At 38.8% G+C, this 27883-nt stretch overlaps 1 protein-coding gene across 1 annotated transcript in view; it reads right to left on the bottom strand.

Annotated features, from left to right (window-relative positions):
- The window catches only part of PCDH15 (protocadherin related 15), a 796162-nt gene that overhangs the window by 534070 nt on the left and 234209 nt on the right, over positions 1 to 27883 (bottom strand). Inside the window, exon 10 of the mRNA XM_069981835.1 lies at positions 3519 to 3725. Coding sequence (XP_069837936.1) covers positions 3519 to 3725 — 207 coding nt within the window. The remainder of the gene's footprint in view (positions 1 to 3518; positions 3726 to 27883) is intronic.

Below are 27883 nucleotides of genomic sequence, written 5' to 3'. Positions count from 1 at the left end.
ATATATATACATATATATATAGGCTCTGGTTGGTTGCTATTTGTCAGAAATGTGTCTTTCTTTTTGATAAATTTGGGCCATCAAGTCAAGTGCCAAAGCTAGATCATGTTATCTTTAGAGAGTTTTAGCTCTTAGCCTTTCCCATAATGAAGAAAATCAATAGTATGTATGTATGGACTAAACCAGGACTCTCAGATCAGGGGACTCAATCATATTTGCTATATTCCCCTCAACCAACTGGTGTTGATTGGCAGTCTTCGCCTCTGATTGTTGTGTCTGCGAGGTGATGCGGCCTGGGGGGCTTGGTCCTGCAACATTGAGGTTGCTGGATTGTTGGGTTGCCCCCGCTCACACGTGCTGGTTGTCGCCGACTGACACTGTGCAATTGTTAGAGAAGGAACTCATGTAAATCAGAAGACCTGCACATGGTACATAAGGCAATATAGTTTGATCAAATGATATACTAACTCCTGATGTTGGCTTTTAACGCAGCTGAAAAGCTTTAGTATCAAACATGGGTGAGATGTGAAGCCATTACTGTGTTCTTACAGCCTTGTGCATGTTTGCTATATGCTGGTATAGATGATTGAGTGGCTATTTTATTTTGTCTTTTGCACCATCTATCTTTAATGTACAGTTTTGCTTTGATTATTTGTCACATAAATCCCATTTCTGAGGCAAGTTTTTAGCTAAAGCAAAGCTCAGAGTATTGGCAGTATAGTAAATAGATCAATGCTCCAAATAACCTTATAATAAACACATTCAACAATTCAGGACATCAAAGCATATGCCTACTGACTGAGCATAGATAGGAATATTGAGACATTTTAAGATCTGTACAATTGCAGCCCTACACTTTAGAAACATTAGTAAAAAATCAAATCAATCAAACATCCTGCTGTGGGCACCTACCTACTAAGGTTTTGCTCAAATAGACAGTGCATTATGCCAGCAGGGTAGCAAGTAAACCAATTTCTAATTTGTGTACTTTTCTAGCTCAAATGAAGCAAAACCAAAATGTAAAAAAAAAAAAAAAAAAAAAAAAAAAAATACATAAAAAAAGACTCAGAAGTCTTAAAACAGCATTGTATAATAAACCATGAAGATTCACAGTTAGCCATCTACAACAATGAAACAAATCAGTAGTCGGTAAACATATCCAACACACAAATCCTAGATTTTGTTCTGAAAATGAATACAGTCTGCGCTTTTCAAGCCTAAGGCACTGACCAAATGTTACCCCTTGTTTTATCTGTACTAGCCTACAGTGCTTGTAAGTCAATTAGGGTCAACTACCTCTACACAAGTCTGGATAATACTATATGACAGGAAATGTCACTGACTGTGTATTCGTAACAACAAGAGATTAGTAACTGCTACTAGTGACAGTGTGTCTAACATACATGTGTCTGCAAACATATGGAAATCAAGTTATGGCCTGAAGTCTCACCTCAAATTACTGTAGATATTGTGCTAGTCTTTCTGGCACCTAAACATGCCTTAGTAAGAAAAGAACTTTTTTTTTTTTTCCTTGCTCACACAGGAGATACAAACGAATATTAGTTACAGTCCCTGTAGCTAGTAAAATAATGTACTCCTTCACTTTCTGGTTAATACTCTTAGGCCATGTTCACACATTGTATGGACATCAGCAGTTGTTTGACTCGGCCAGGTCAAACAGCTGCCGATGTAAGACATTATTTTATTTTAATTGGAATGCAGGCACATTTGGGTGTGCCCGCACTCCAATTTGCCATAGACCACAATGTAAAGTACAGCCGGGAGCACAGGCTTGTACGGCCGCTGTTCACTGAATAGTACAAATAGACCAGTCAATTATTTTGTGCAGCCACAGAGAACTACGGCTGTAGTGTATACAGTGTGTATACACTACGACCGTGGTTCCATACACTGTAATGTAATCGATCAATGTTGTTAAACAACGGTTGTTGTTTAATGCTAAAATACAGTGTGTGAACATGGCCTAAAAGAGATGACAGAAAAACAATCTCAAGTTAAACTAAAAGGTGCAGAAAACTCTATATTGGAACCAAAGGCTGTTCTAACTGTGCCCCTAAAGGTTCTTTTTAGACGCACAGATTTGTCAGCTGTGGGGGCCACAATTGAGCGCCGGTCAGTAAGATTGGTACTCGTTTGCAGTGCCTTTACGTGGCACAACAAATTGTATGGCTGGGCTGCAGGAAAAATTCTTGTATTGTTCACTCAGCCTTTGAAACTGTATGTATATATCTGTGCAGCCCTGCTGCAGTCAGGCAGGGGTTAACTGCGACTAAATAAAAAACAAACAAACAGTTAACTTCCCTTGGGCCCATTCCTGGCCTCCATGCAACTCCTGGCCCGTTCCCGGCGCAGGCAGTGTGACGTACACTGCCTGGGCCGGGGACCCCCCAAAGCTCTCCTGAGCAGCTGAGCGTCTCATCAGAGACGCTCAGCTGCCAGGAGAGCTTCGGGAGAATGACAGAGGCTTTTGGTACTTCTGGAGTCTCCGTCATTTTCCTGAAGCTCTCCCGGCTCGTCTACGAGCGTCTTCGATGAGACGCTCGGCTGCTCGGGAGAGCTTCAGGTGGTCCCTGGAGCTGTCAGTGTACGTCACACTGCCTGCGCCGGGAATGGGCCAAGAGAGGCTGGGAGGCTGGGAACGGGCCCCAAGTGAGTTAACTTTTTTTTTTTTTTTTTAATAATTGGTCGCCCCATATGGTGGGGATGCAGCCATTTTTTAGCTCCCCCACCGTATGGGGTGACCATACCCAGTGTATAAGACGACCCCCGACTTCTATGAAGACTTTTCAGGGTTTGAAAGTCGTCTTATACGCTGGAAAATATGGTATCTATACTATGTTTGTATACTTTATCTAACATCCTTTAGGATGTTAGAAAGCTTCAAAGTTTTGTAGGAAATTTGCAAGTCACACTGACTGACCAATGACAAAAATTGCCTAGTGCCTGGGCATCTTCTAGTGATTGGCTGTTGTCACTGTCAGCAGCTAGCACCACTCTGTCACCTCATATGGTGACAAAACCCCTAGAAACACCAAGCAGTACATGTCCTGCTGCGAGCTTTAACTTGCAGAACAGTACATGTAATTTCTCAAAAGCTTTCGTTTAACCATCCATGGCTGTGGACATGCAGACTTTAAAGTGTCAATTTCCAGCAAGAGAAAAGTCCCTCTTCAAAACAGGTCAAGTGCAAGTAAGGGACACTATCTCTATGCATCAGAACACCACTGACTCACAATTTGTGAAGCTCCTGAAATAATTTTACAAGGACCCATGTGTCATGTATAATTTTAGAGTCATCGTATATGGCAGAGGGGCCTTTAGATGTCTTAAGTCAAGCTGGGTAGTGATGGGTGTTGCTGAGTTTGTCTGACAGCAAATCAGCTACAAATGTATAATATACTGTAGATTTAAAACACGACAACCACATTTTTCTAGATAACAGTAACATTGTAATGAAGGAGAAGCATTTTGAAGTAATAAAATAAAAAATAACTCACTTCTTCAATGTCATTATCCAGAGCTATAAATTTCAATGGAGCAGTTAAGTTCTGATTTTCTGAGATGGTTGTTCCAACAGGTGAAGACTCTAAGATATAACCCTGATATGTGGAAAAAGTAAAGTACGGAGCTTGGTTGTTCTCATCCAAAATGTCTATATGAAGATTAGCAAATGCTGGGAGTGGGTGACCATTGTCTTGCTCTGCCTGCAAAAATAAACAGCATTACTGGTATGAGTCCATTCATTTGCATGATATTTAAGTATTCCTGTCATTCAGAAAAAACTTTGGACAAGTCAGGGAAATCTCCATTTCGGCTTCACTTCGGATTGCCACATTCTCCATCTAGCAGCACTAGGTTATCATTATATCATTGACTTATGCAATTTTCTATCCCATTCTCAGAGCTGGCTTGCAACCACAGCTTAGTTTTAAAGCAGGTATATTTCACAAAACGTACAAATACAATAAGCACAATTGAGTTGACCTTAAATGTTTATAGTCATAAAAGCAAAGCACAGCACAGCAATAAAGGTCAGCATGAAGAGACATTGCAATCAGGAAATATTCAGACTTTTTTCATTTTTCCAGTTTTTATTATATTATAGGAATTTTATAAAATGCACAATATTCAATCTACAAACAATAGCCCATAATAACTAGGTATACTCAGGTATACTAGGTATACTCTTGTGCAAATTCACTATAAATAAAATACTGAAATATCACATTTACATAGGTATTCAGACCTATGATATTCACAGTGGAGCTACAGTATGGTGTACTCTCTTCCTATGTATTATCCATGGCAGGCTTTAACAACTCTTTTGGAAACTTATTTGGAAAGTTACCCATCTAAGAGCAAAAAGTTAAAAAGAAATTTTAGACTGTAGAGACAATATTATGTTGAGGCACAGATCTAGGGCTAATGCAAGAGCTGAAGACTGTGGGCTTCATCATTTCTACATGATGGGAGTTTGAAACCCAAAAATGTTAACTGTAATTTGGTATCTGCAAAGCTTGCCAACTAAAGTAGAAGGGCCTTGGTCAGGAGATTAAGATTATGATGGGGCAGCAGAAATATTCTGTGGAGATGGGGATAAATTCTAGAAGGAAAACCAACGGAGTGACACTTCACCAGTCAGGCCTTTAGGGTAGATTGAACAGACCAGTTCCACTCTTTCATAAATAGTTAATGGTGGTGTTCATCTCCCCTGACCCCTTGTATCTCCCACTGTGTTGATATTCTGTCCCTAGTTCATCAATATACACCCTATTTCCTTAGCCAGTACTAGCCCACTCTGCCAATCACTGGCTGAGGCAGGACACCACTGCAGGCTGTAACTGCCGAAAAGAGTCAGAAGTAGGAAGAAGAGTGATGAGCGGGGGACCAGATGATTAGATAACCCCTTTAAAGGCTATAGAAACCCATGCACTGATAGTTGTTTATTACAAGATGCTATTTAGAGCAATATTACTGTTTTCTCTACTGGAGGGGGAGTGGATTACATGCCAGTTCAAAGAGTGAATGGAAGGAATGTGAATTGCAGTGGAATAGTATGTAGTCTTTCCTAGTATAAATATAAAATAGAACTCACACAGCGAGCAACAGAGGTAAAGGGAACTATTTTTTAGCACCATAATAAGTAAAATAGAAGATTACAGTTCATAGTATTTTTAGGCTATGTTCAGACTACGTACAAGTACGGACGTACTTTATGCACCTGTGAACACTGCCCTATCTGCTATGGGATCCCGGCCTGAGCGTATACACATCGTGTACGCTCCGGCCGGGATCCTATGCGGACTCGCAAATAACTGACATGTCAGTTTTCTGCGGACGCAATTCAGTTCACACAATGAAGCGAGCAGCTCCGGCCACTTGCTTCATTGTGTGCTGTGGAGTGTTCTGATGCGGGCGCGTGCTGATGTGCCTGCATCAGAACACTACGGCCATAAAGAATACTATGTAAATGTGTCTTGTTTTGGTAACTTCTTCCATCTGTCCAATATAAGAGATGTATGTTGGGAGCTCAAGAACTGAGCCTGCTCTATACAGGGCTTGAAATGGCTGGCATCTGAAGCAGACATCAGCAATGATGTGATAAATAATGACGTTGGAATTTAAAAGATTGACAGGTATCTGTTCTGTAGGACTTCCAATGCAATCCCAGACTTGCAGTGTTGTTTTTTTTTATATCACTTTGTTACCCCACAATTTTTTTTTCTTCCTTCTTTATTTTATACAGTATATAAATTTTTTAAGGATATCTTTAAAATGGGTCATGTAAAGAGTTCTTAGTGGCAAACTAAAAAAGCTATGGCTCCTAGAACACGAGGCAGTAAAAACTAAAATTGGCTGCATTCTGAGAAAAATAATTCTATTCTAGAAAAAGACTGGAAAAAATGATAGGGTTTTAAACAATTTTATTATATTATTATTGTTTTTATACGTTTAGGGAAGAAACACTGTATGGATCAGTTTTTCCATTGACTTCCATTATAAAAAAAACAAACAACAGATCAAAACAGAAGCTTTTTTTTAAGCGTAAACAAAAATGTGGTTGACCACCTTTTTGAGTACATTAAAAATAACTATTTAAAAAGGGATCTGTTAACCCCTAGACGACCCAGATTGTACCCGTACATCCTGGCGTCGCTAGGGGAGTTCAGAGCAGGGACGCGGTCCTGGATGCCACTTGTAGCCCGGGACCGTGGCTATTAGCAGGCACGCTCGGATAGCTGTGCCCGCTAATTAAGAATTCAGATGCAGCTGTGAACTTAGCAGCTGTTAACTAACTGCAGACTTTTCCCTGGTGTCTAGTGGGTGGATCCCACCCCCCTTGACGCGATTGGGGCGGGGCGATCCCTGCTTCTGACCTTGTCCGGGGCCTGCTTCGTAATGGCTTGGCACTCTATTGCTTTCAGCTCATCTCAGCAGCCTAGAGTGCCTATCTTATTGGTCTATGCAGTATTACTATATTGCATATATCTCAATGAGATATTCTTAATTCTTAATTAATTCTTAATTAGCGGGCATCAGTGTACCCCAGGGGGACTTCTAGTATAAATGTAGGGGAAAAAAAAGTTATTATTAATCAAAAAATCCTCCTCTAATAAAAGTTTGAAAGTTTGAATCATGTTTCATATAGACACGTGAGTTATCGCCAAAAATATTAATTTATCACATTCCTGATCTTGCAGGGTAAGCGGTGTAAGCGCCAAAAAATCCCAAAGAGCAACATTGTCCATTTTTGGTTGCATCAAATTCTGAAAATTGTAATAAAAAGCGATCAAAAAGTTGCATATGTGCAATCAAGGTACCAATAGAAAGTAGCAATTTTAAGGAACATATATTTGTTAAAAATGGTTTGAATTTTTTAAAGGCCATCAAATAAAATAAAAGTTATACAAGTTAAATATCGTTGTAATTGTAACGACTTGAGGAACATATATAACAAGACAGTTTTACCCAGGGCGAATGGCGTAAAAACAAGCAAAAAAAAAAGAAACAACATAAAAAAAAATATATATATATATATTTTTTTCAATTTCACCACACATTGAATTTTTTTCTGGTTTTGAATTGTATTAAATGCAAAAATTCAGCCTGTCATTGCAAAGTACAATTAGTGGTTCAAAAAATAAGGGCTCATGTGGGTTTCTAGGTGAAAAAATGCAAGTGCTATGGCCTTTTAAGCACAAGGAGGAAAAAACGTAAACGCTAAAATTTAAATTGGCCCAGTCCTCTCAGAGTTAAACGGACTTCAAAAACGCAGTGTGAACCCAACAGAAGCCAAAAATCTTGAGCAGTGTGTACCTTGAAAGTCACTTATGTGCTTTCCACCTCAACTAAACTAAGAATAAGATAGTGTTTCTTTATTTCAACTCCTCAAAGTCTTTTGATTCCCTTGTAAACTGTGTTAGTATAACATTAAAACACTATATTACTTTCTGCATACTAGACTTACAAGGTCTTACAAGTAGTCATCACCACATTTCATTACAGTATGAGGAGCATATAACAGTTCACTAACCAAAGATATAATATAATAAGCCAGTCATATTGTTTAAGTTACAGTATGTAAATATAGATCATCATCCATGAGAAACAAGCAAAAATTCTACTAAGCAAGATAGTAATTGCTCAGGTCAAGAGTTGCATTAATTCAAGGGAAAACACTTCATCCTTGACGAACATTGTGAGAATATTAAAAGAAAAGTCATCATTATATTTTATTTTTTCTTGTCAAAAACATTTTATTATCAAAAAGTGGAAGTTATTATTGCTTTAAAAATTTCATATCATTTGTAAAGTTCTACAGTTACACATTTCTTTATTTTCAGTTGCAGTAGAATATTAAAAACAAAAAAGGAAATTTATCATCTGCACTTTTTTTGAACAGGTTTTACTTTTTATGGGCTGCACAAAATTTTAACGGTTGTTGTTCAAAAATAATCATTATGTGCTTGGCTAAAAAAAAAAAAAAAACACTGCTAGGGTGGGAGTGGAGTACTGCTGTACAATTGTGTGTTTGTGTGTGTGTAAAAACAGAAATTCCGCACATGAAAAATCTGACAAAGAAAGTAAATAATAGAAAATTACACCCCTACCTGTGAAAAAGGGCACAGGCAGCGGAAGCTAATGAAAAATATTCCTTAATAGTCCTTAATAAGGCTATGTTCACACTCTGTAAATGACCGGCCGTTCCGTGACCCAGATGGGTCACGTAACGGTCGGTCTCTGCCAAGATCATCCCGCCCGGTACTTAAGTACCGGCCAGATGATCTTTCCGGCCACAGTGTTTTGATGCAGGCACATCACCGCACGTCCGCATCAGAACTCCCCATAGGAAACTTGCTCGCTTCATTGTGTGAACTGACAGGTCTTCCTGCGTCCACAATTCACTGAATTGCGGCAGCAGAAAACTGACATGTCAGTTATTTGCGGGTCCGCATAGGATCCCGGCTGGAGCGTATACGATGTTTTTACGCTCCAGCCGGGATCCCATAGCAGATAAGGCAATGTTCCACTCCGCATAAAGTACGGCCATAAAAACTCATTATTAGCTTAAACAGTTGTGCAAACACAATAATAAATATGCCCCAAAGTCTTTGGGATGGGTATCTCTTTTTTTTTTAAAACCATTTCTAGCCATTCACTGAAATTGAAATGCTTTTTTAGTCGGAAGGATGTCATAGCTTACAGATTTGAAATTGCAATGGTTATTTCATAGAAACAACATATATCAAAAGATACCATAAATAACCATGTACACCAAGTATTCTTTATCTAAAGGGAGGATTATTCACAGTAAAATCAGCAGTTGGATGCATTGCAATATTCAAAATCTGTGGGAAACCTGGAAAAAATCCATGATAGAATAAGATTTAATTCCATAAAAAAAAAAATTCCCACAATGTTCGAATGAGATTTTGAAAATCCTTGCCTACCTGCATTGTATTGCACTTATATTGTTGTACATTTTCAGCATTGATTCACACTGAAAATTGGCAAAGCTGCATGCGACCTAATAATGCTATGGCAGGACATGCTATTTTAGAGGAATAAGAAAGGTGAAATGTTGACAGTTCTGTTAAACACCCCTTTCATGGATTTAGTGGAGGCTTGTACCATTAAAATTATGGCTAGTCCAACACTTGTAGCTAGACGTTTTAATAATAGCATGAGAGATCTGCAAGTGATTTACATAATAGTTCATGACAGGAAAAGTACTAGCTGCTAATCTTTAAAATTCCTTAAATCGATTAGACATAAAAATTGCTAGTGAGTTGCTTGGCTACAGTCATTTTCGAGATACTCAATGTATTACTATGAGATGGTAGTTATTTTTCAAGTAGAACACAAAAGTTTCTGTGTAGCCTCAACTGGCGGTCTATTCTAGAGGCTGCCAAGACTGGATCAGCAGGGTGCTGACTGTTCTGCTGCTTGTCCATAGGCCCCTAATATAGGTTTGTGGAACAGACTAACTAGCTCTAAAAAAGCAAAGTACTCTGTGACATGTTTCTATGACTTATCCAAAGAAAAAAACTTGAGGCCAACTGTAGACAGAAACTTAGCACTTTACTCTGGAATGTTGCAATAAAAAATGTTTTCATTTGAATTTTGGTTGCCGTTTCATTACCGGCGTATATATTTCTAAGGCATGCCAGAAGTTTCTACAATTGGAGGTATATTTTTATCTCCCCAAATAACTAAAATGAAAGGTAAAATATATAAACACACTACAGTAGGCTGAGTGACTTTCTATTTATGCTAAAAGTTCAAATATAAAATGATAATTTACTATCAGATTATAGCAACAAATTTATAGATGAAAAATGTGACATTGTAAAAAAAAATGTAATTCCATTTTTACTGGCTCCCAGACAAAGCAGATGAATGTTATTCATGATTGTAAATTAGGCTTGGGAAGGAGCTATTCTGTGATCAAAACTGATATTCAGTCCTTTCGTTTAATCTATTCAGGATGACGGCAGCATACAACTTTGATACAACTTCATTCCAGACAGACATTTGCATTTCCGGGAGCTTTTTTTTTTCCATATAATTTTGCATGGATTGTAAAAATGAGGCACATTGTCTCAAGTCATATGCAATCATTGTTCCCTATTGTGTCGTACAATAGGAAATATTGGTGCTTTAAAATAGAGTGTAATCATATTTTTGAACAGTAGTCAAACAATGACACAGATGGCACCATTTTACCTCATGTGTATTATTCACATGCTAATTCTCAGAGTTTGCTTCAATGTTTGCTACAATCACTCTGTAAGCGAAGAAACAGTAAAATATTAAATCTATAATATCCATCCACATCTAATGGAGCAGATGGAAATACAATAATAAAAAAAAAAGGTGAATAAGCTTTGCTTTTTCTATTTTTCTTTAAATATCACAGTACTATGGGTGCTATATGACAATACAGTAGATTTGCCAGCACATGACATATATGCTTAGTAGAGATGAGCAAGCCAAGCCAAACCGAGATTCGTTCCGACCTTTGTAAAATATTTGGCTTGCTACTGAACCAAACTTTTCGCAAAGTTTGGAAAAAACAAAACAAAACAAAAAAACTAAAAAAAAACTAAGAAAATTCTTATCTGTACATGCTCCCCCGATGTCTTTGGTTGAGCGGGCTGTCACTCCTGAAACAAGAGTGACAGCCCCCTCAGCCAATCACAGGCTGACTGGGAAAAGACAGCACCACAAACTGTGATTGGCTGAGCAAGCTGTCACTCTAAAGACAGAACTTGTGGTTCTGTCCCTCCCCAGTCAGCCTGTGATTGGTTGAGCGGGCTTTAACCAGAGAAAATGATGGGACGGAACTGGAACGCAAAAGAAGGACCCCAGGTTATCGAGGACATGTACTGTAAGTATAATGGGTGGCTCATTAAAATTTGGTTTGGCATTACCCGGAACTTTATATTAAAGTTTGGCGAACCTGCCAAACTTTTGACAAGTTTGCTCATCTCTAATGCTTAGACAAAGAAGGCCATTCATTGAATTATTATAGGAGTTTCTCAGCAATACCATTTATAACTTAACCATAGGACAGGAAATCCATGTTATAAAGGTGTTCTGACCACTTCTATAGTTTGCTAGTGCATGGTGGCTCAGTGGTTAGCAGTGTAGCCTTGCAGCGCTGGGGTCCCGAGCTTAAATCCCACCAAGGGCAACATCTGCAAAGAGTTTGTATGTTCTCTCCATGTTTGCGGGGTTTTTCTCCGAGTACTCCGTTTTTCTCCCACACCCAAAAAATACAGATAGGTGAATTTAGATTGTGTGCCCTATTGGGGACAGGGAGCAATAATTGGCAAAACTATGTGAAGTGCTGTGGAATCTGTGTGCACTATACAAAAAAAGCATTCTTCTTCTTCTTCTTCTTCTCTAATAATAATAATAATAATAATAATAATAATAATTATTATTATTATTATTATTATTATTATTATTATTATTATTATTATTGTTGTTGTATAAAACCTTCCCTTGTCTTTCAGCAGCCAGACAAATGAGCAGTAGCTGTATGGAGCAGGGGCCAAACTGGTGTGCTCACTTTTTTCTAATATCTCCCATAAAACTGTATAGGTCACCAATCTTATTAACTGTAGAACTACTCATTATCATAGTCACCTTGCTGGGGATGGACCCATGTTCACACTGGGTAAAATAGGCGTAATATGCCTGCCTTAGTGTGTCATAGCATCTCAATGGGAGAGCGCATGCAGAGAGAGCAGAGAGCGGCGGCTGCGGATGAGCCTGCGCTCTCCCATAGACGGGTTATGGGACACTGAGACAGACGGGATTCCGCCTATTTTACTCAGTGTAAACATACCCTTAGTGATTCTTTGGATGGCACTGCAACTTAATAGTTGTGCCATGTAATATAGCTCATAGTTGTTTTTTTTCTTTGATCAATCTAGTGGGAAACCCTTTAATCATTTTGTTGGGGCATATGGAAAGGACTTGTTTATGAAAATTCCCCATATGGGTGCATTCATTTTTAAGGGCGGGTTCATTTTTCGGGAGGACGTCGGAATCTGTCAAACCATAGAAAAATGCTTATGGGAGCAGCGGAGATACGCATGGCCGCCTGAGCCTGTGAGCAGGTGCGAGCTGCGGAATCAGTGACAGGTGTTCCGTTGGGATTCCGTAGTGTGCACATACCCTAATTGACCGCTTTGAGGGTTAAAATTGTGACCACTAACTAGAAGAAGTTGAGTTGTAACGGTTGGTCAAATGTTACACTTTTCAAGTTTGTCAGGGTAATACTGGTTTGTATTTCATAGCACAGATACAACATCTCATTCAGTGTGGCCACACTTAATACATGGGAGTTGAAGACTTGCACTTAAAGTTAACATGAAGATGATCCATTTCTCATGCACGCATTGTCATTTGATTGCAAAGGATAAAGAGTCCATCCATGAATATATATATATAGAACTCCAGCAAATTGCTTCAGGCAAACCTGCAAGGTGATTATGGGTCAATGGAATATATCCAAGAAATTGGCTTTGCCTTTGTTCCATGGTGGCTATTCAATACAAAGTTTATGATTATTATTCCTGGAGTATATTGGATGAGATTTGGCTCCTGTTATGGGGACTGTGGAAGATGCTTATTATATGCTCTATAGACAGTGGGGAGAATGTAATGATATTGTGTGACCTGTGCTTTGGAAATGTATTGTAAATGAAGATTTCATTTTGCTGTCACTTTTGCCGTCCTCACGTAGGAAAAAATGAACACTGTTCTGTTTTGCAATCTCCAAACAAATGATTGATTTTGTACAGCACATTTCTACTGTGAAGTGAATGCAGGTTCAAGTAACCTTGAAAGTTTTTCTTTTCCTAGACATACTGTACTATCCTATTTCCCATAAGCCAACTCTCTTCACACTAGTGACTTTTCAATTTAAAACACAGCGACTAAGGGCTGAATGAGATAAAGTAGAAGCATAAAAAGCTTATTAATGACCAAATAGGATATATTTTACACACAGTATTTACTAGTCTTCCATATTCCTTAGGTAGTAATCCTATAAATACAATTCAAAGTTGGCAGAAAGATACAATAACATAATACCATTATATGGCATGAAAAAAGTAAAAATGTCACATATGATCTTCGATACTGTGATACCATATTACTAGTACTCTCATGAATGTGTGTGGTTTCAGGTTCTGGTTATAATGGTGAGGATTGAAGACCATTATTGTAAATATACGTGATTTAGAGCACAAATCTTTTTTACTTTCAAATTTTAAGGCAGTGTAATTAAATGTGTGACTTCAATTATTCAACAAATGAGCATTTAAAGAAAAGCTCATGCTATATAATTGTCCTGTGTAAAAGGGCTGGTGATCAGCTGATGAACAAGAAAAATCTAGTTTATCAGCCTATTGCATTTTTGCTCTACTTAAATAATTTTATTTTTATTTTTTAACTTTTTATTTTATTCAAATTTTTACAATAGGAAACCCATACATTACATCATAATTTGTGTTAACATCACACAACATACAATGATAAATAAGGAATAAGCAAGAGAAGGAGGAGTATAGAGAATAGGAAGTGGGGAGGGGAGGTAAAGAAGGGTAAGAGGGGGAAGAGGAAAGGGAGGGAAACATAGTAAGTTATACTTACCAACTAGTTATATATAGGTGACTCAATAGCAACACAGTCATAAATACTTAGCATAATGTAAAAGTTAGGCAACATCTGTGTTCTCATCTGTGTTTGCGTGGGTTTCCTCCGGGTACTCCGGTTTCCTCCCACACCCAAAAACATACAGATAGGTGAATTTAGATTGTGAGCCGTATTGGGGACAGGGAGCAATAATTGGCAAAAAAAAAAACTATGTGAAGTGCCGTGGAATGTGTGCGCTATACTAATAAAAGCATTATTAATATTATTATTATTATTATTATTATTATTATTATTATTATTATTATTATTATTATTATCCCACTTATCCCAACCTCTGTCAATTTTATCCTGATGTTCCAATCTACCTGCAAATAACTTTTCTATAATGCAATTATACTGTACCGCAGCACATATTTAAATCATTTTTATCAGCTGCACACCGCCCTGTACCCATAACAACAAATCACTGCTTAGATTTTAAATCTTAAATAGTTCAGGTAAAATAAAAGCTGAGTTGTGATTGATTGCTATGGGAAAAATGAGGCCAGCTGTTAGCTTAGATAAATATGGGCCTACATTTAAAGTGAATCTGTACCATTGGCCTCCCCCCCCCCCCCCCCCCAAAACCACCAGTACCATTCTGTTGTCTTCATGACTGCATCCCTGGCCCCTGTCTGTCTCCTGAGGCCAGTATTTTGGCTAAAAACAACTTTTATTCCAGTGGTGCAATGTTGTGCCCTGGGCCTGCTGAAAACTACGATCCAGCTCAGGGGCATGCCAACAAAGAAGAAAGGTGGGAGAGAGGAATTGCAGGCCTAGGGCATGGATACTCTAGGCCCCGTCTCCTTGATACCATGCTGACGGAATGATAGTTTTTTTTTAACCACCTGAATAATGGCTACAGGAGAAAGAGAGACCCAGATTAGGTTTTGTGATAGGGGATTGAAGCTAAAAACATAAAAAAGAGTAGCAGTATTATATGGCCATGTTCCCTTATTCAGAGGAAGTCACAAGGCTGAAATCATGTTCCCATCTCTACACCAATACCCACACAATGGGAATATTGGTAACATAACGTGGCTATCCGTGACCATATGGGGTATAGATGGGCCTCATGCTGTAACTGCATATGCAAAAATGCTGCCTTTGACTTTTCCTCCCATTATGATGCACACTTGGTTTTGGGTTTCATTAACTCCACCACAAAACATGAATGTGTAGAAATACCAAGAATGAATGCGCTTTTTTGCCTTCAAGAATAACTTTTTTTTTTGTCTATTTTGTTAGCAAAACAAAACATGTGGAATAGATGAAAAGAAGATTTTGTAAGTTCTGCCGGCTATGACTGTTTTACACAGCTCGCTGAAGATAAATACCACCTGCGGCAGGTTGTAGAGAAGATGTAACAAATAACATTGTTTACACTTTTAAAAGAAGAATACAAAAAGTAATGACTGTTTCTATTTAGTTAAAGATTACATTTTGCGTAAAAAAATTTAAATTCAATATAAGCACTACTAAAAAACAAACACCTCTTCATATCTATAAATAACAAATTTGGTATCGACTTGGATGCGAGATGTAAAATGTTATTTGTTCTCAAAATACAATATTTTTTATGTCATGTCTGGGCAGAAAAGGAAAACAAAATCCTGACTAATTGATGTTGCAACACTGCTATGATTCGCAATTGTAAAGAATACAATTACACCCCCTGGATAATGAAATCAAGGCAGTACATGTGCCAGGGTAAAGCAGATGCATTGGCAGAATTAAATATATGGGAAATATCTTCAGCATCTTTCTGTTCATATTAACACATCATAAAGTGCTAAAACCTATGGGTTCTCTCCAAATGGGAATCAACTAAATTATGTACAGAGAAAAGATTTAGTGACTATTCTTCTACCAATCATATGCCTACACGGTAAAATCGATAAAACTTATATAATATGAAAGATGTGATCTTCATCTGACTTGTGGATTTCTAGTTGTTTCGAAACGGCAATCCTTAGCATGCCCTGGCCCCACCCTGAAAAAATGATTATCACTGCTTCTTTATTGAAAAAATAATTGTTTGTTGGCTGTAAACAGGTGCTTAAGGCTCTGTTCACATCTGTGTTAAGCTTCCATTTGTGCCATGAAGCTGTGCTAGACGTGTTGTACAGAACAGTACCCGTCAGACCTTACTGCCAATTGGGGTCCCATTGAGATTCTTTAGAGGTTTTCATTGAGATTGCAGAGTTATTATTTTCATCAAAAGCTACAAAAAGTGTGATGGAACCACCAATAGAAGGGCCAAACGTAAATGTAAACACATTGTAAGAAAGTGTTAATTAAGGTGATCACAAGTTTCAAGGTTTCTTTTTAGTAGAATGCCTTGTACAAGCTGTAATTTTATGGATCTGTTACATATAGTACTGTAAAATTATATATCATAGTGACAATAAGCATAGATAGACAGATATATAGACCGCTTACAATAAATAAATAAATAAATAAAGGGGAATAGTCGATTACACTTCTGTGAAATTAACCTGTCCAGGTATGAGGCAACACGGATTGTGAATCTCCTGTTGTTGTTCAAATGGAACAGACAACAGGTAGAAATGATAGACAATAAGCAAGACAACCCCCATAAAGAAGCAGTTCTGTGATTCTGCAAGTGGTGACCATAGACCATTTCTCTGTTCTTATCCTTTTGGGCTGTTGTTTTGGTCATTTTAGGAATTTATCATTGCTCTCATTCCTAGAGGTTGTGTCCTACAAACCACAAAAGTTTCTAAGATAGTGCCATGCATGATGGCACATCAATGTGAGCTGTGGCAAGAAGGTTAGCTGTGTCTGTCAGCACAGTGTCCAAAGCATGGAAAAGATATCAGGAAACAGGCCAGCGCAGAGGGCCGTAGGAGGGCAACAATCCAGCAGCAGGACTGTTAACTCCTCCTTTGTGCAAGGAGGAACAGGAGGAGCAGTGCCAGAGCCCTCCGAAATGACCTCCAGAAGGCCACAAATGTGCATGTGTCTGCTTCAACTGTCAGAAACAGACTTCATGAGGGAGATGAAGGGAGGCCCCAATGACCACAAATGTAGGGCAATTGGCAACTATAAGATTGGCAGATTTTACATTGGCACCCTGTGCTCTTCAGGGATGAGAGCATATTCAGCATGTGACAGACATCACAGAGTCTGGAGACACCATGGAGAAGCTTCTGCTGCCTACAACATCCTCCAGCATGACTGATTTGGTAGTGGGTCAGTAATGGTGTGGATTGGCATTTCTTTGGAGGGCAGCACAGCCCTCCATGTGCTCGCCAGAGGTAACCTGACTGCAATTAGGTTCCAGGATGAGATCTTCAAACCCATTGTGAAATCATAAGCAGAATCAGTGGGCCCCGGGTACCTTCTGATGCATGACAGTCCTAGGCCTCATGTGGCTAAAGTGTGTCAGAAATTCTTGCATCATGAAGGCATTGATGCTATGGACTGGCTTACCCATTTCTCAGACCTGAATCCAATCCAGCACATGCGGGGTATCATGTCTCATTCCATTCACTGTCACATTGCACCACAGACTGTCCAAGAGTTGGCAGATGCTTTAGTCCAGTCTGGAAGGCGATCCCTCAGGAGAACATCCACCACCTCATCAGGAGTATGCCCAGGAGTTGTAGGGAGGTCATACAGGCATGTGGCATGTCTTGAAGCATTTCCGCTGAAGTTTGTAATTTTATTTCCCCTCTTTTATTTTGAGTATTGTTCCAAACCCAGACCTCCACTGGATATTCATTTTGATTTAAGCTGATCATTTTTATGTTTTCAATCTAGCAGTGTAGGTAAGATATATCTAACCACAACGTAACAAAAGGGTTTGACTGAAATCCTTATCTCTGCTTGTTTCATTTAACTACCTAGATAGCTAGCTTGCTGGCTCTTGTAGGCAGTTAGGAATGGTCCCAGTGGACTGTAATTGGAGTTAGACTAGCCAGCTATATAGTGTAGGGCATACCAGGCTTAATTAGGGTTAGGTTCCCGAGTAGGAAAGTTCTTTTTAGGGTGACCACCCCACCTAGGTTTAGGGCCATTAGCCTTGGAAATTCTAGGGACTTGTAGGCCCACTGGCTTAATCTCTATGATGCCTATCTCCTGCCTTAAACCTAACTCACATATAGATTTTCTCCCTACCTAGAGAGTTACTCGCTTAGTTCATGTACAGGCCCTATTCCAATAGCCTGACTTACAGCCCTGTCCTTCCTGCCCCAATCATTAGTTTTACATTGCCCCATTCAGCATGGATTACCTAGACAGGGGGTTGGTAGCCTAGTAGCCCATTTAGTATAGTAACCTATGTTGATGTAAGTGCTATACTCCACACTAGTCCATTGTAATTATTAGCCGTGTTCTAACCAGATATGATTAATTGTCCTAGAGCCTGTTTTTCATATACAGTTCCAATGATTATAATGTATCAAGTGTCTGCCTTTGATCACCGGCCCCATATTACACACTAATGCCAGCACGCCGCTCTGTTTACTTTACAGGGTGGCCCACTTTCACTGTGGGCGTTCTAGGGGGGTGGATTCTAGCCTGGCGAACCCCGGAGCTCTTTGTGACATCACACACGCTCAAGCCCGCATCCCTGCTATTTAGCAGGGCCGCGATCAGCGCTCAAGACATTCTGCCACTGCAGGATGCAGGGATGCTTTCCTGAGGTTGAGGAACATATAGTAAGTACCTTTAACGCCTCAGGTTATCTCCCTTGTGCCTTATATGTTTAGAGGGTTAATGTAGGATTGCTTTATTTATAGGTAGGCTCTGCAACGGCTTGTTGTGCACACTCCATAGTAGTAGAGTATGTTTGCACTTATGCCTACATCCATTGCTTGGATAGATACTACAAAAATGTTAGCCTTTTTTATCAGTTGACTACACATAGCACTCATACTATCCTCCTTATTATCCACTAGTGATGAGCGAATAATGAAATATTCGAATATTCGTACGAATATCTCTCAAATATTTGAATATTCGATTGAATATTCAATCCCATAGGAACAAGTATTCGATTATTGAAAAACACCTATTTGACCACTTGGAGGTAAAAAACGGAAGCTGGGGGATTTGAACGCTTATGGAATATTTATCAAATATTCGGCAAACTATTCGATAATATTCGATAGATCGAATACCTTACTATTCGATCGAATATCTATTCGATCGAACAGTATTCGCTCATCACTATTATCCAACCATGTTCTTATTGATTGTATAAATTATTTCTGTACCATATATTTGCGACCATTTGGGAGATCTAGGATGTAGTATTTTAGTGTTCCTTTTATTTTATGTATATGCAGAGACAAAACTAATCACTGTAGAGGATGCAAAAGTTTTGGTCATATCAAGGCCCTGGGGAAGCCAAAAGGTCTCTTTTTCCCATATGAGACCAGAACTTTAATGATGTGTGAAAGTTAAGGGGGCTCTGTTACAGATTAGAACTTGAATTACACCTCTTCTTAAGTGATGCTATTACTAATTACTGGTTAACTGAAAAAAATTGATTATTGCCTTAAAGGGAATTTATCAAAAGTTTCCTGTTATCTGACCAAGAGCAGCCAGAAACACAGACAAGCTCCCTTTTAATTGGCTGGAAACATGCCATTGAGTCATTAGATTGATCTTGATCCAGTTTCTTTTTGGCCTTCCAAGCTTCTTTGGCCAGTTTCTTCCTATTTGTGTATAAGATGATCTCTATTAATCAAGTGAAGAAGCCTCTGTGAACCATGTCAGACTTAAAGCTCCTGACTAGTCAGTTTTGGATTTATGCTTTCTTTACAATGCCACAGCATTTTAGAGTAATTAGGGAATTGGTCTCTGTTTCCTGGTGCACCAAAAATTGAAGACAAATACTATGTGAAAGGTAACTACTAGAGATGAGCAAACCTCGAGCATGCTCGAGTCGATCCGAACCCCAACTTTTGGCATTTGATTAGCGGTGGCTGCTGAAGTTGGATAAGGCCCTAAGGTTATGTGGAAATCATGGATATAGTCATTGGCTGTATCCATGTTTTCCAGACAACCTTAGAGCTTTATCAAAGTTCAGCAGTCCCAACGGGTTCGGATCGACCCGGTTCGCTCATCTCTAGTAACTACTAGATGAACAAAAACTGGACTCAGCTTTTCGCAACACCCTAAACAGCACAGAGTGGCAGTGAGTTCAAAAGGCAGCAGGCTGATGAGCGTATTTCCGAGATAATGAAGCAATTTACAGAGGTAGCAAGCATCATTTTTACATGCACTGCACTATGATGATGGTGTACTAAACCTACACATTTTGCATAGTGCACTGTTTATAGATTTAACATGTACTATGCAAATAGCATACAGTGTAAAACAAACATTTGATGTGTTAACACATTGAAGTTTCATTTAGTGTTTTCAGCATTTTTCTACACTGTATTGAATTTGCTGATGCATAAACAAATATTAGCAGAAGAATAACTGACCCACAAGAGGTGCTCTAAAAATTTGGATGTGTGATACAATCTGAAAATTAATTTGCACAAATGCACAACTTCAAATACATGTTTAGAATCTTGGGGGAAAAGAAAAAAAATAAAATAAAAAATAAAAAATAAATAAATATATATATATATATATATATATATATTTATTCAAAAAGCTATATTAATGCCTCACTATCCTCTTTCAATCTTATGACTACGCAATCGGTTAATATAAAAAGTTTTATTTTCCTTTTTTACATAGATATGAAAGACCACATCTATGCCTAACACTTCAATGGAGTTAATGGTTATATAAATCCTTTTATCCCTCAAAACCTCCATTTGTCAGCTATTTTATATATGTATGTAGCTTTTACACATACAGCATTCAGCACAATCTCCCTAGTATGCACCATAAAGGAAAAAATGTAGGACAAATATATATCACATCTATTTATTTTGATCAAGGGAATGGGGAGAATATAGATGGAAGAAATAATAATGAACCCTCTGACCCCAAGTGATTATTGAAATGGGATAACACTGGGAGGAATTTATACAGAATTAGCCTTTTGTTTCCAGACATCACCCAAGTAATGTTCTTTTTTTTTTTTTTTTTTTTAGTCGTCAACTTTGTGCTGTAACCAGTTACTTAGATTACTATTCCATTCCAGAAGCCTTGCTCTGAGGGGGGAACTTTTTTTTTTATTGGGGGGGGGGGGGTCCCATGTGCCTTCTTATTTCTAAAGGGTCTTTTACTTTTCATTTTGCATTGGCCATTTATATATTTACTGTCATTATTTTGATGTTTTCTCAGTAGTAAACAGGCAGGGGACAGGAAGACAAAGACAGGTGAAGCCCTGAAGCAGGCACCCGTCCCGCTGTCCCTGCTTAATTGCCTCAACTGCCCTAAACAGCAGCGGACAACTGGTCGGCAGTCCCTAGGCTTGCTGAGTGAAACACAGAAAGACAGACAAAACACAATAAAGAGAAATCAGAAACCCAAGTCAAATACCAAATGGGCAGCGCATTACAAAATCATATCCAAGGGGTAGTCAAAGGTCAAAAGCTGAAGTCAGGTAACCAGAAAAGAAATGCAGGAAAAACGCTGGGTCGAGATATACTAGTAAACTAGGCACTATCATAGGCAAGGAATGGGAAACAGGGGAAGGTACTTATGGAGCCTTGAGTCCCAGGCTAAATAGGGGCTGAGGCTCCAGGTCCTGCCAAGATACCAACAGCTGACTGGTGTATCAGCTGTCAGGCAACAATCAATGAAAACACTACACCTTATGCTGATCAGCCAGGGGAGTGAAACCCTGGCCACTGCTACAACAAGGAATAGCAGAGCAGAGTAGAGCAAAAAATGAGAAGCAGTCTGGCTGCTATTAATGCAGTCGTCAAGCCCCTAGCAACCGGCCTGAGCGGTTGTTATGTACGCTTTGGCCGCACGCGACGGCAGGAGCCGAACGTGCAGCCAAGTCCTAACAGTGTCAATAGTTAAAAAAAAAAGAAAGAAATATCATAAGGAAATGTCATATGAATATGACATATTATAGGGACATGAGACCAGCACATTGATCAGGAAAATGAGCAGGGAGAAGCGCCCTGTGGCACATTTCACTCCCAAGTTCACAGCTATCTCTATCCAGGAGGCTCTCCATAGTTACACCGTTAATAAGGTTAAAAAAAGAGCCCATCAGGTTCAACCTATAACCCTACTGTTTTGATCCAATATGACAATTAGAATAAAATCCTGTATCAATGTCCTATCACATGATATCTAGTGCCCTTAACTTGTAATATTATATTTGTAAAGAAAAGCATCCAGGCCTCCCTTGAACTTATTTAATAAATCAGCAATGAGAACATCATGTGGCAGAGAGTTCCATAGTCTCACTGCTCTTACTGTAAAGAATCACTGTGCTGGTGGTGAAACCTTCTTTCCTCTAGGAAAAGAGGATGCCCCTTGTCATGGTTACAGGCAGGTCAGTGTAAAAGATCTGTTATAACTCTACAAGGCGAATGGACCAGAGATGATTTACAGTGAAACGGTGAAGCAGTTAAGCGTGCTGTTACCCGCTCATTCTCCTGATTAGTCCCATCAGTAAGACTCTGTATGATCAACATTTTTGATTTAGGTAGGTTTAACTAATGGTAAACACACCTTCTTTTACTTTGTGTGAGCAGAGGTATTCTAAGATAGATCTCTTATCCCCCATACACAATCTTGAGAACTGGGTCCCAAATCCTTGTTATGACTGGCATACCGAATTATGAATGTGTGCATCCGCTCTATTCATTTTCTGTGGAAGATGCTGAAGGTACCCATATCTTCCATACTTGACTATCCCTTACAGCTCCATAGACAATGAGTGTGCAAAAGACACTAGCTGATTCATATATAACAAAGACTCAGTACCCTGTTCTCGAGTGGATTCTTGTGGACTGATCACCTGTAATCTGATGTAATCACTACGCCAGTCTTAAATTAGGCCCTGACCCCTTTTCCCCGGCCAAATTCACTATGAGACACACACGTTTTAGTGAATCTGGCCTGCCGGGGTGCCCAAACCTGCGCCCGGCGGGCCAAATCTACACCTGCTTTTAGGCGTAGCAGGTGTAGTAGATTTGGATCATGATTTACACCTGAGAGCAAGCCTAAATCATGATAAATGAGGCCATGCCTCCTCCCCGCCTTGCCGGGCACCCCCTCTTCCGCCCCCCCATCGGCCTGGGAGAGGGGGCAAATCTGCACCTTCTCCTTGGTGTACACCCCTGCCAGACCCTTCATAAATGTCCCCCTGAGTGTTCTAACTTAGAATACTCCTTTACGTTATGTGTTATAGTGAACTTTCCAAAACTATTCCTCTAGTTTCAGAAATAAAAAAAATACTAAGCAAATAACTTTGTCCATACCGTAAATAAGCTGTATATCTACAACATTAACTAATGAGATTGGATAATACTTTTTCTCTAAGGATGCATTAGTCCTCTACTCCTAGTATAAATAAAGACCCAATAGCAAACAAGTACTAAACAATCATCTTTTATCAGCACTTATATTTAATAAAATAAAAACCACCTTAAAAACAGCTATTTATCCCATTAATTACACCAATATCCTGAGGGCTGCAGATCTAGCCAGTAAAGAAGACAATTCTGTTCTTAGTACAGTTTAATTCTTTGTGCTGTGATTTGCAGTTACTGTAGTTATATGGGTGAATTACTACATAAAGCAACAAAAAAAATAATAGTTTTTCTGGCAATAAAAATAATGAATGGCTCCAAACCAGAAGCCTTTAAAAGCATTTCACGCTACTACTGCCATAAAATATAACTTATTGCAGCCTTAAATTAACACTTTGGAAGTGCATTATTGACTTTAATATAAATAATTGTCTTCATGTCTCACTTTTACATCCTCCTTCACATGTTCTGTATCCCATTTTGTTGCCAGCTTGCCAGGCTTTACTGTACATCCTTAAATTATAATTTGGCTTCTGTTTATTCGAGCCTTTACAAACAGTAATGCAAACCTGTATTTACTGCAGTACTTATTCAGAGTACATACTTTTGACTATTACATTTCATTCTTTTCTATTTGGGAGGGGGGGAGGGGCAGAATAAACCTGTTCATGGCCATTTACTAAATGTTTATGAATAGGAGGAGGCTGGGATCACATGTAATATTTTTTCCCAGTATTGTGGCCAGAACAGATAATCCAACAGAAAAAAAGTATGATCGAGAGATTTACATTTTCCTTGCTTACTTTTTAAACCCAGCAAAAAGCAAGAAGTGATTGTTGGCATGCCGGAAGTAAATAATATCCTGTGGATAGGAGACAAGTTGATTTTGCCCAGACAACCTCTTTAATTGCAAAATCACACCCAAACATAAGACAAGAGTTAGGTTGTTTCTGGAAGAAAGCATTTTTTTTTTTTTAAACTGGGCTTATCTCTTTGTCATTTAATCTCTGCATGCACTTTTTTTAAGGATACATGCAATATCCTAGTAATAAAATTATTCTATGAAATCATATATAATGGACTTTGTGCACAACTGCAGATCTAGTATGTGCATAAGGCCTTATAACATGGTTGTGATAATAACTAAGGGTTTGTGCACACTGCGGAATCCACATGTAGAATTTCAAGCGGATTTCTCTACGTGGTGCCGCTGATATGTCAATTCTTTGGGCGGACAGCGGAATCTGCCTGAGCATAGAATGAAGCCTATGGGACAGGCAAAACTTCAAGCAGGAGCACATGGTGGTGTGCGGCGGAAGTTCTATGCCTGGATTCCGTAGTGTGCACATACCCTAAGATGTAACTGTAAATGACACCACCATTTTTATAATTTACCAATTATACTGGTGGCGATAGTAAGAGAAATACAAATCAATTCAGAGTTGATAACTTGTGACATGACTAAGGCAACGACAAAAAGGTATACGGAAAGTGACAAAGCTGAAGGAGCTCTGCTCCTTTTCAGTTTTTTAGGGGATTGAATGCTTTGTGGGGTCCATTGGAAGCTTATGATAATCAAACAAGTGTAGATGTTGGGAGGCATAGTTTATCAATGACAATATGCAAGTTTTAAGTATAATAAAAATTATGTAAATTTGTGTGACTTCTTGGCCCACTATGGACACCATAAAAGGCCACCATAGCTTGCCATATTCCCAATAATTTATGCAAGTAACCAGCATAAACTGTAACAGCAATCCAGCTATAGTCTATCCAGACAAAGCTGGTCAAAATTATAGCCAGTGTAAATCTCTAAGGCTGCCATATGAGCAGCTAGTTATGGCCTGGGTTTATTGGGGGGGGGGGGGGGGGGTGCTTCTCTCAATAAACTGATAATCACTGGAAAAAAACACTGCCATATTTCCTGTAATTCTCTATAAACATTTGAATCAGTGTAGAGAGTGAATATGCACTAACTACCAACTATTTCTACACGTATAGATTGTTTAATGCTTTTCTTTTTTCTATTTTGTAAATACAATTTGAAGATAATTTGAGACCATCTTGATTTGACAGGGTCTTGTAAAATACTGCATATACTACAGTACTTGGATGGGTATGACCACAACCTTTAATCTATTATAAGTGAGAAAAGAGAAAAATGTGAAATTGGGCTACTAGATAGAGAGCCATAGAAATGATTAAAAACTACGGGTCAACAGATGCTTAACAGAAGATCATTCTTGCGTGTAGGCAGCAGCTGGCTAGAATCTAATTAGACACCCTGCTTGTGATAACTGCTTCATTAACTAATTGATTGCTACATGTTTGCATTAAAGACTACTTTAGACAGCATATGCTTTGTAGGTATTGTTTTTTCTGCCCATGCAAATCACTAAGAATTAGATCATCCGGAGATGAGTATTTGATGCATTTGAAAGACATTTTCATAGACTCACTGAAGTGTTATTAAAGCTGTCTTAGCAAAAGAGTCCAAATTCATTTGTAACCGATACACATCAGAGAGCAGCAAGGAGATTATTATTCAATTAGGCGATCATTAGTCATAACAGATATACATAATCCAGCTACCCTCATCCTTCCAATAAAAAAGTTCACATTTTATTGAATTGTAAAGAATTGAATTGTAAAGAATCATAATGATCCCATAAGCTTATGCCCCTATATCTGCCCCTTCCCCTGTGTCCCCTGCCACTGTCACAATCTTGTGACAGCATCAGGGAGAGAGGGGAGGGGGCAGAGCGCACGAGAGTACGGCCGCGCGCCTGGCGTGCGCCCTGCCTTCCCTTCCTCACTCCGCCGGCCTCCGTAGCCAGGAAACCGGAAGGCTGAGGCTTTCGGGTTTCATGGCTACCATCCAAACTCTGCAATCATTTCGAAGAGCCCCAATGAACACCAGTGTTGCGGCGGGTCCCTGGCTATCATTGATAGCCCGGAACCGCTGTGGATGACAAAGGCGCAGCTTCTGCACCTGTGTTATGCTCCATCATAAATTAACGTCGCTGCAGCATCACGCATAGGCTGCAGCAACGGTAATTTATAGTGCAGCGGCAGGAAGAGGTTAATCATACATAAAACAAGATAACAGCTTAAATGTTATTCTCATGTCAGCTTGTTATCCCCTATCCTTCCCACTTAGGTGCTAAATAGAAAAAAAGCACTCCCCCACCACACCAACTCTGACTCCACTATGTAGCTTGTTCAGGTTTGGAGTTAGCCTCTGGATGTGTCTACCTGGATAATCAGTGCCCCACCTTAGCACCCATTTAGCAATCCTTGTGGTAACTGGAACCCATAATACACACACAATGGTGGTGGGAAATATGGAAAGTAAGTTTAAGTTGTATTTCTATTAGTCACCTAACCTGGCACGGTTATAAAAATAATATTCTATGGATAACCTTTAACTTATCTGTGAACTTAAGCAATCTATGCTGTAAGATTACCAGCTTTCCACAACAAGTTCATGACCTTTTGTCACCATACACCTTGTTTATGTGTAGAAACCCATTGATCATTATCTAAATTAAACCATTGGCTTGTGAGTGTTCTGACAGCATGTTGTCACATTGTGTTTAATTGATTTGATAAGTAATGACAATCCTTAAATAAACTAAATGAAATGTGAGGCTGGACACATCTGTTTACCAGCGACATATTCTAGAAACTTTTCGACTTTAGTATATATAGTATATATAACCAAAAAAACTAAATTGATTAATGTAGCAATAATTTTATTCAGATCATGTTAAAATACAGAAATGCAAAAAATAAAAATAAAAATGAATCAACACTATAAAAACAGGGTGGCAATCCTGGAGAGATATCATATATTACATAACTATACAGGAGCAATTCATAATAAAGAACACTGGGACCGGGTATAAAGTGCTGAGTGCAAAAACTGTTACATGGGGGACCAACCCCTATATCTATTGTAAAGACCCTTCCAACCCCATATATGAACCGCTCGTATTACCAGGGAATCACAAAGTCCGCTCACTCTCCAGGACGCCACCACCCCAGGTGGAGAGTGAGTGGACTTTGTGATTCCCTGGTAATACGAGCGGTTCATATATGGGGTGGGAAAGGTCTTTACAATAGATATAGGGGTTGGTCCCCCATGTAACAGTTTTTGCACTCAGCACTTTATACCAGGTCCTAGTGTTCTTAATTATGAATTGCTCCTGTATAGTTATGTAATATGTGATATCTCTCAAGGATTGCCACCCTGTTTTTATAGTGTTAATTTTTTTTTTTTTTTTTGCATTTCTGTATTTTAACATGATCTGAATAAAATTATTGCTACATTACTCAATTTTTTTTTTTTTTGTTATATAGTTTGGCTATATTGAGGTAGCATTACGGCTCAGACTAGTGTCCACTCACTTACACCAATTTAGTGGTCTTTACATGTAATAGTGGTGGCCCGTTGTTTATGCTGTTTTTGGCTTATATATATAGTATATAGTAGTATATGCCAGATAACAAGATTGTTTCTAATTGCAAACCTTAGAATTAAAACAGTGGTGCTTAAAGATACAATATTAATCGGTTCCAGGATGACCATTGTATGTTTAAAATATTGTATCTTGAGATCAAAACTCTATGGAAAACTGGTAATTGGTTCTGAACCCCAAAAATGTTAGCCTCAATACAGAAAAAGATTTAAAGGGGAACTATCAGCAAGTTAG

This window comes from Dendropsophus ebraccatus, chromosome 8 (genome assembly GCF_027789765.1).
Source record: "Dendropsophus ebraccatus isolate aDenEbr1 chromosome 8, aDenEbr1.pat, whole genome shotgun sequence".
NCBI classification, from domain to species: Eukaryota; Metazoa; Chordata; class Amphibia; order Anura; family Hylidae; genus Dendropsophus; species Dendropsophus ebraccatus.
The sequence above is the reverse complement of the archived record's forward strand: the minus strand, read 5'-3'. Positions and strand labels throughout refer to the sequence as shown.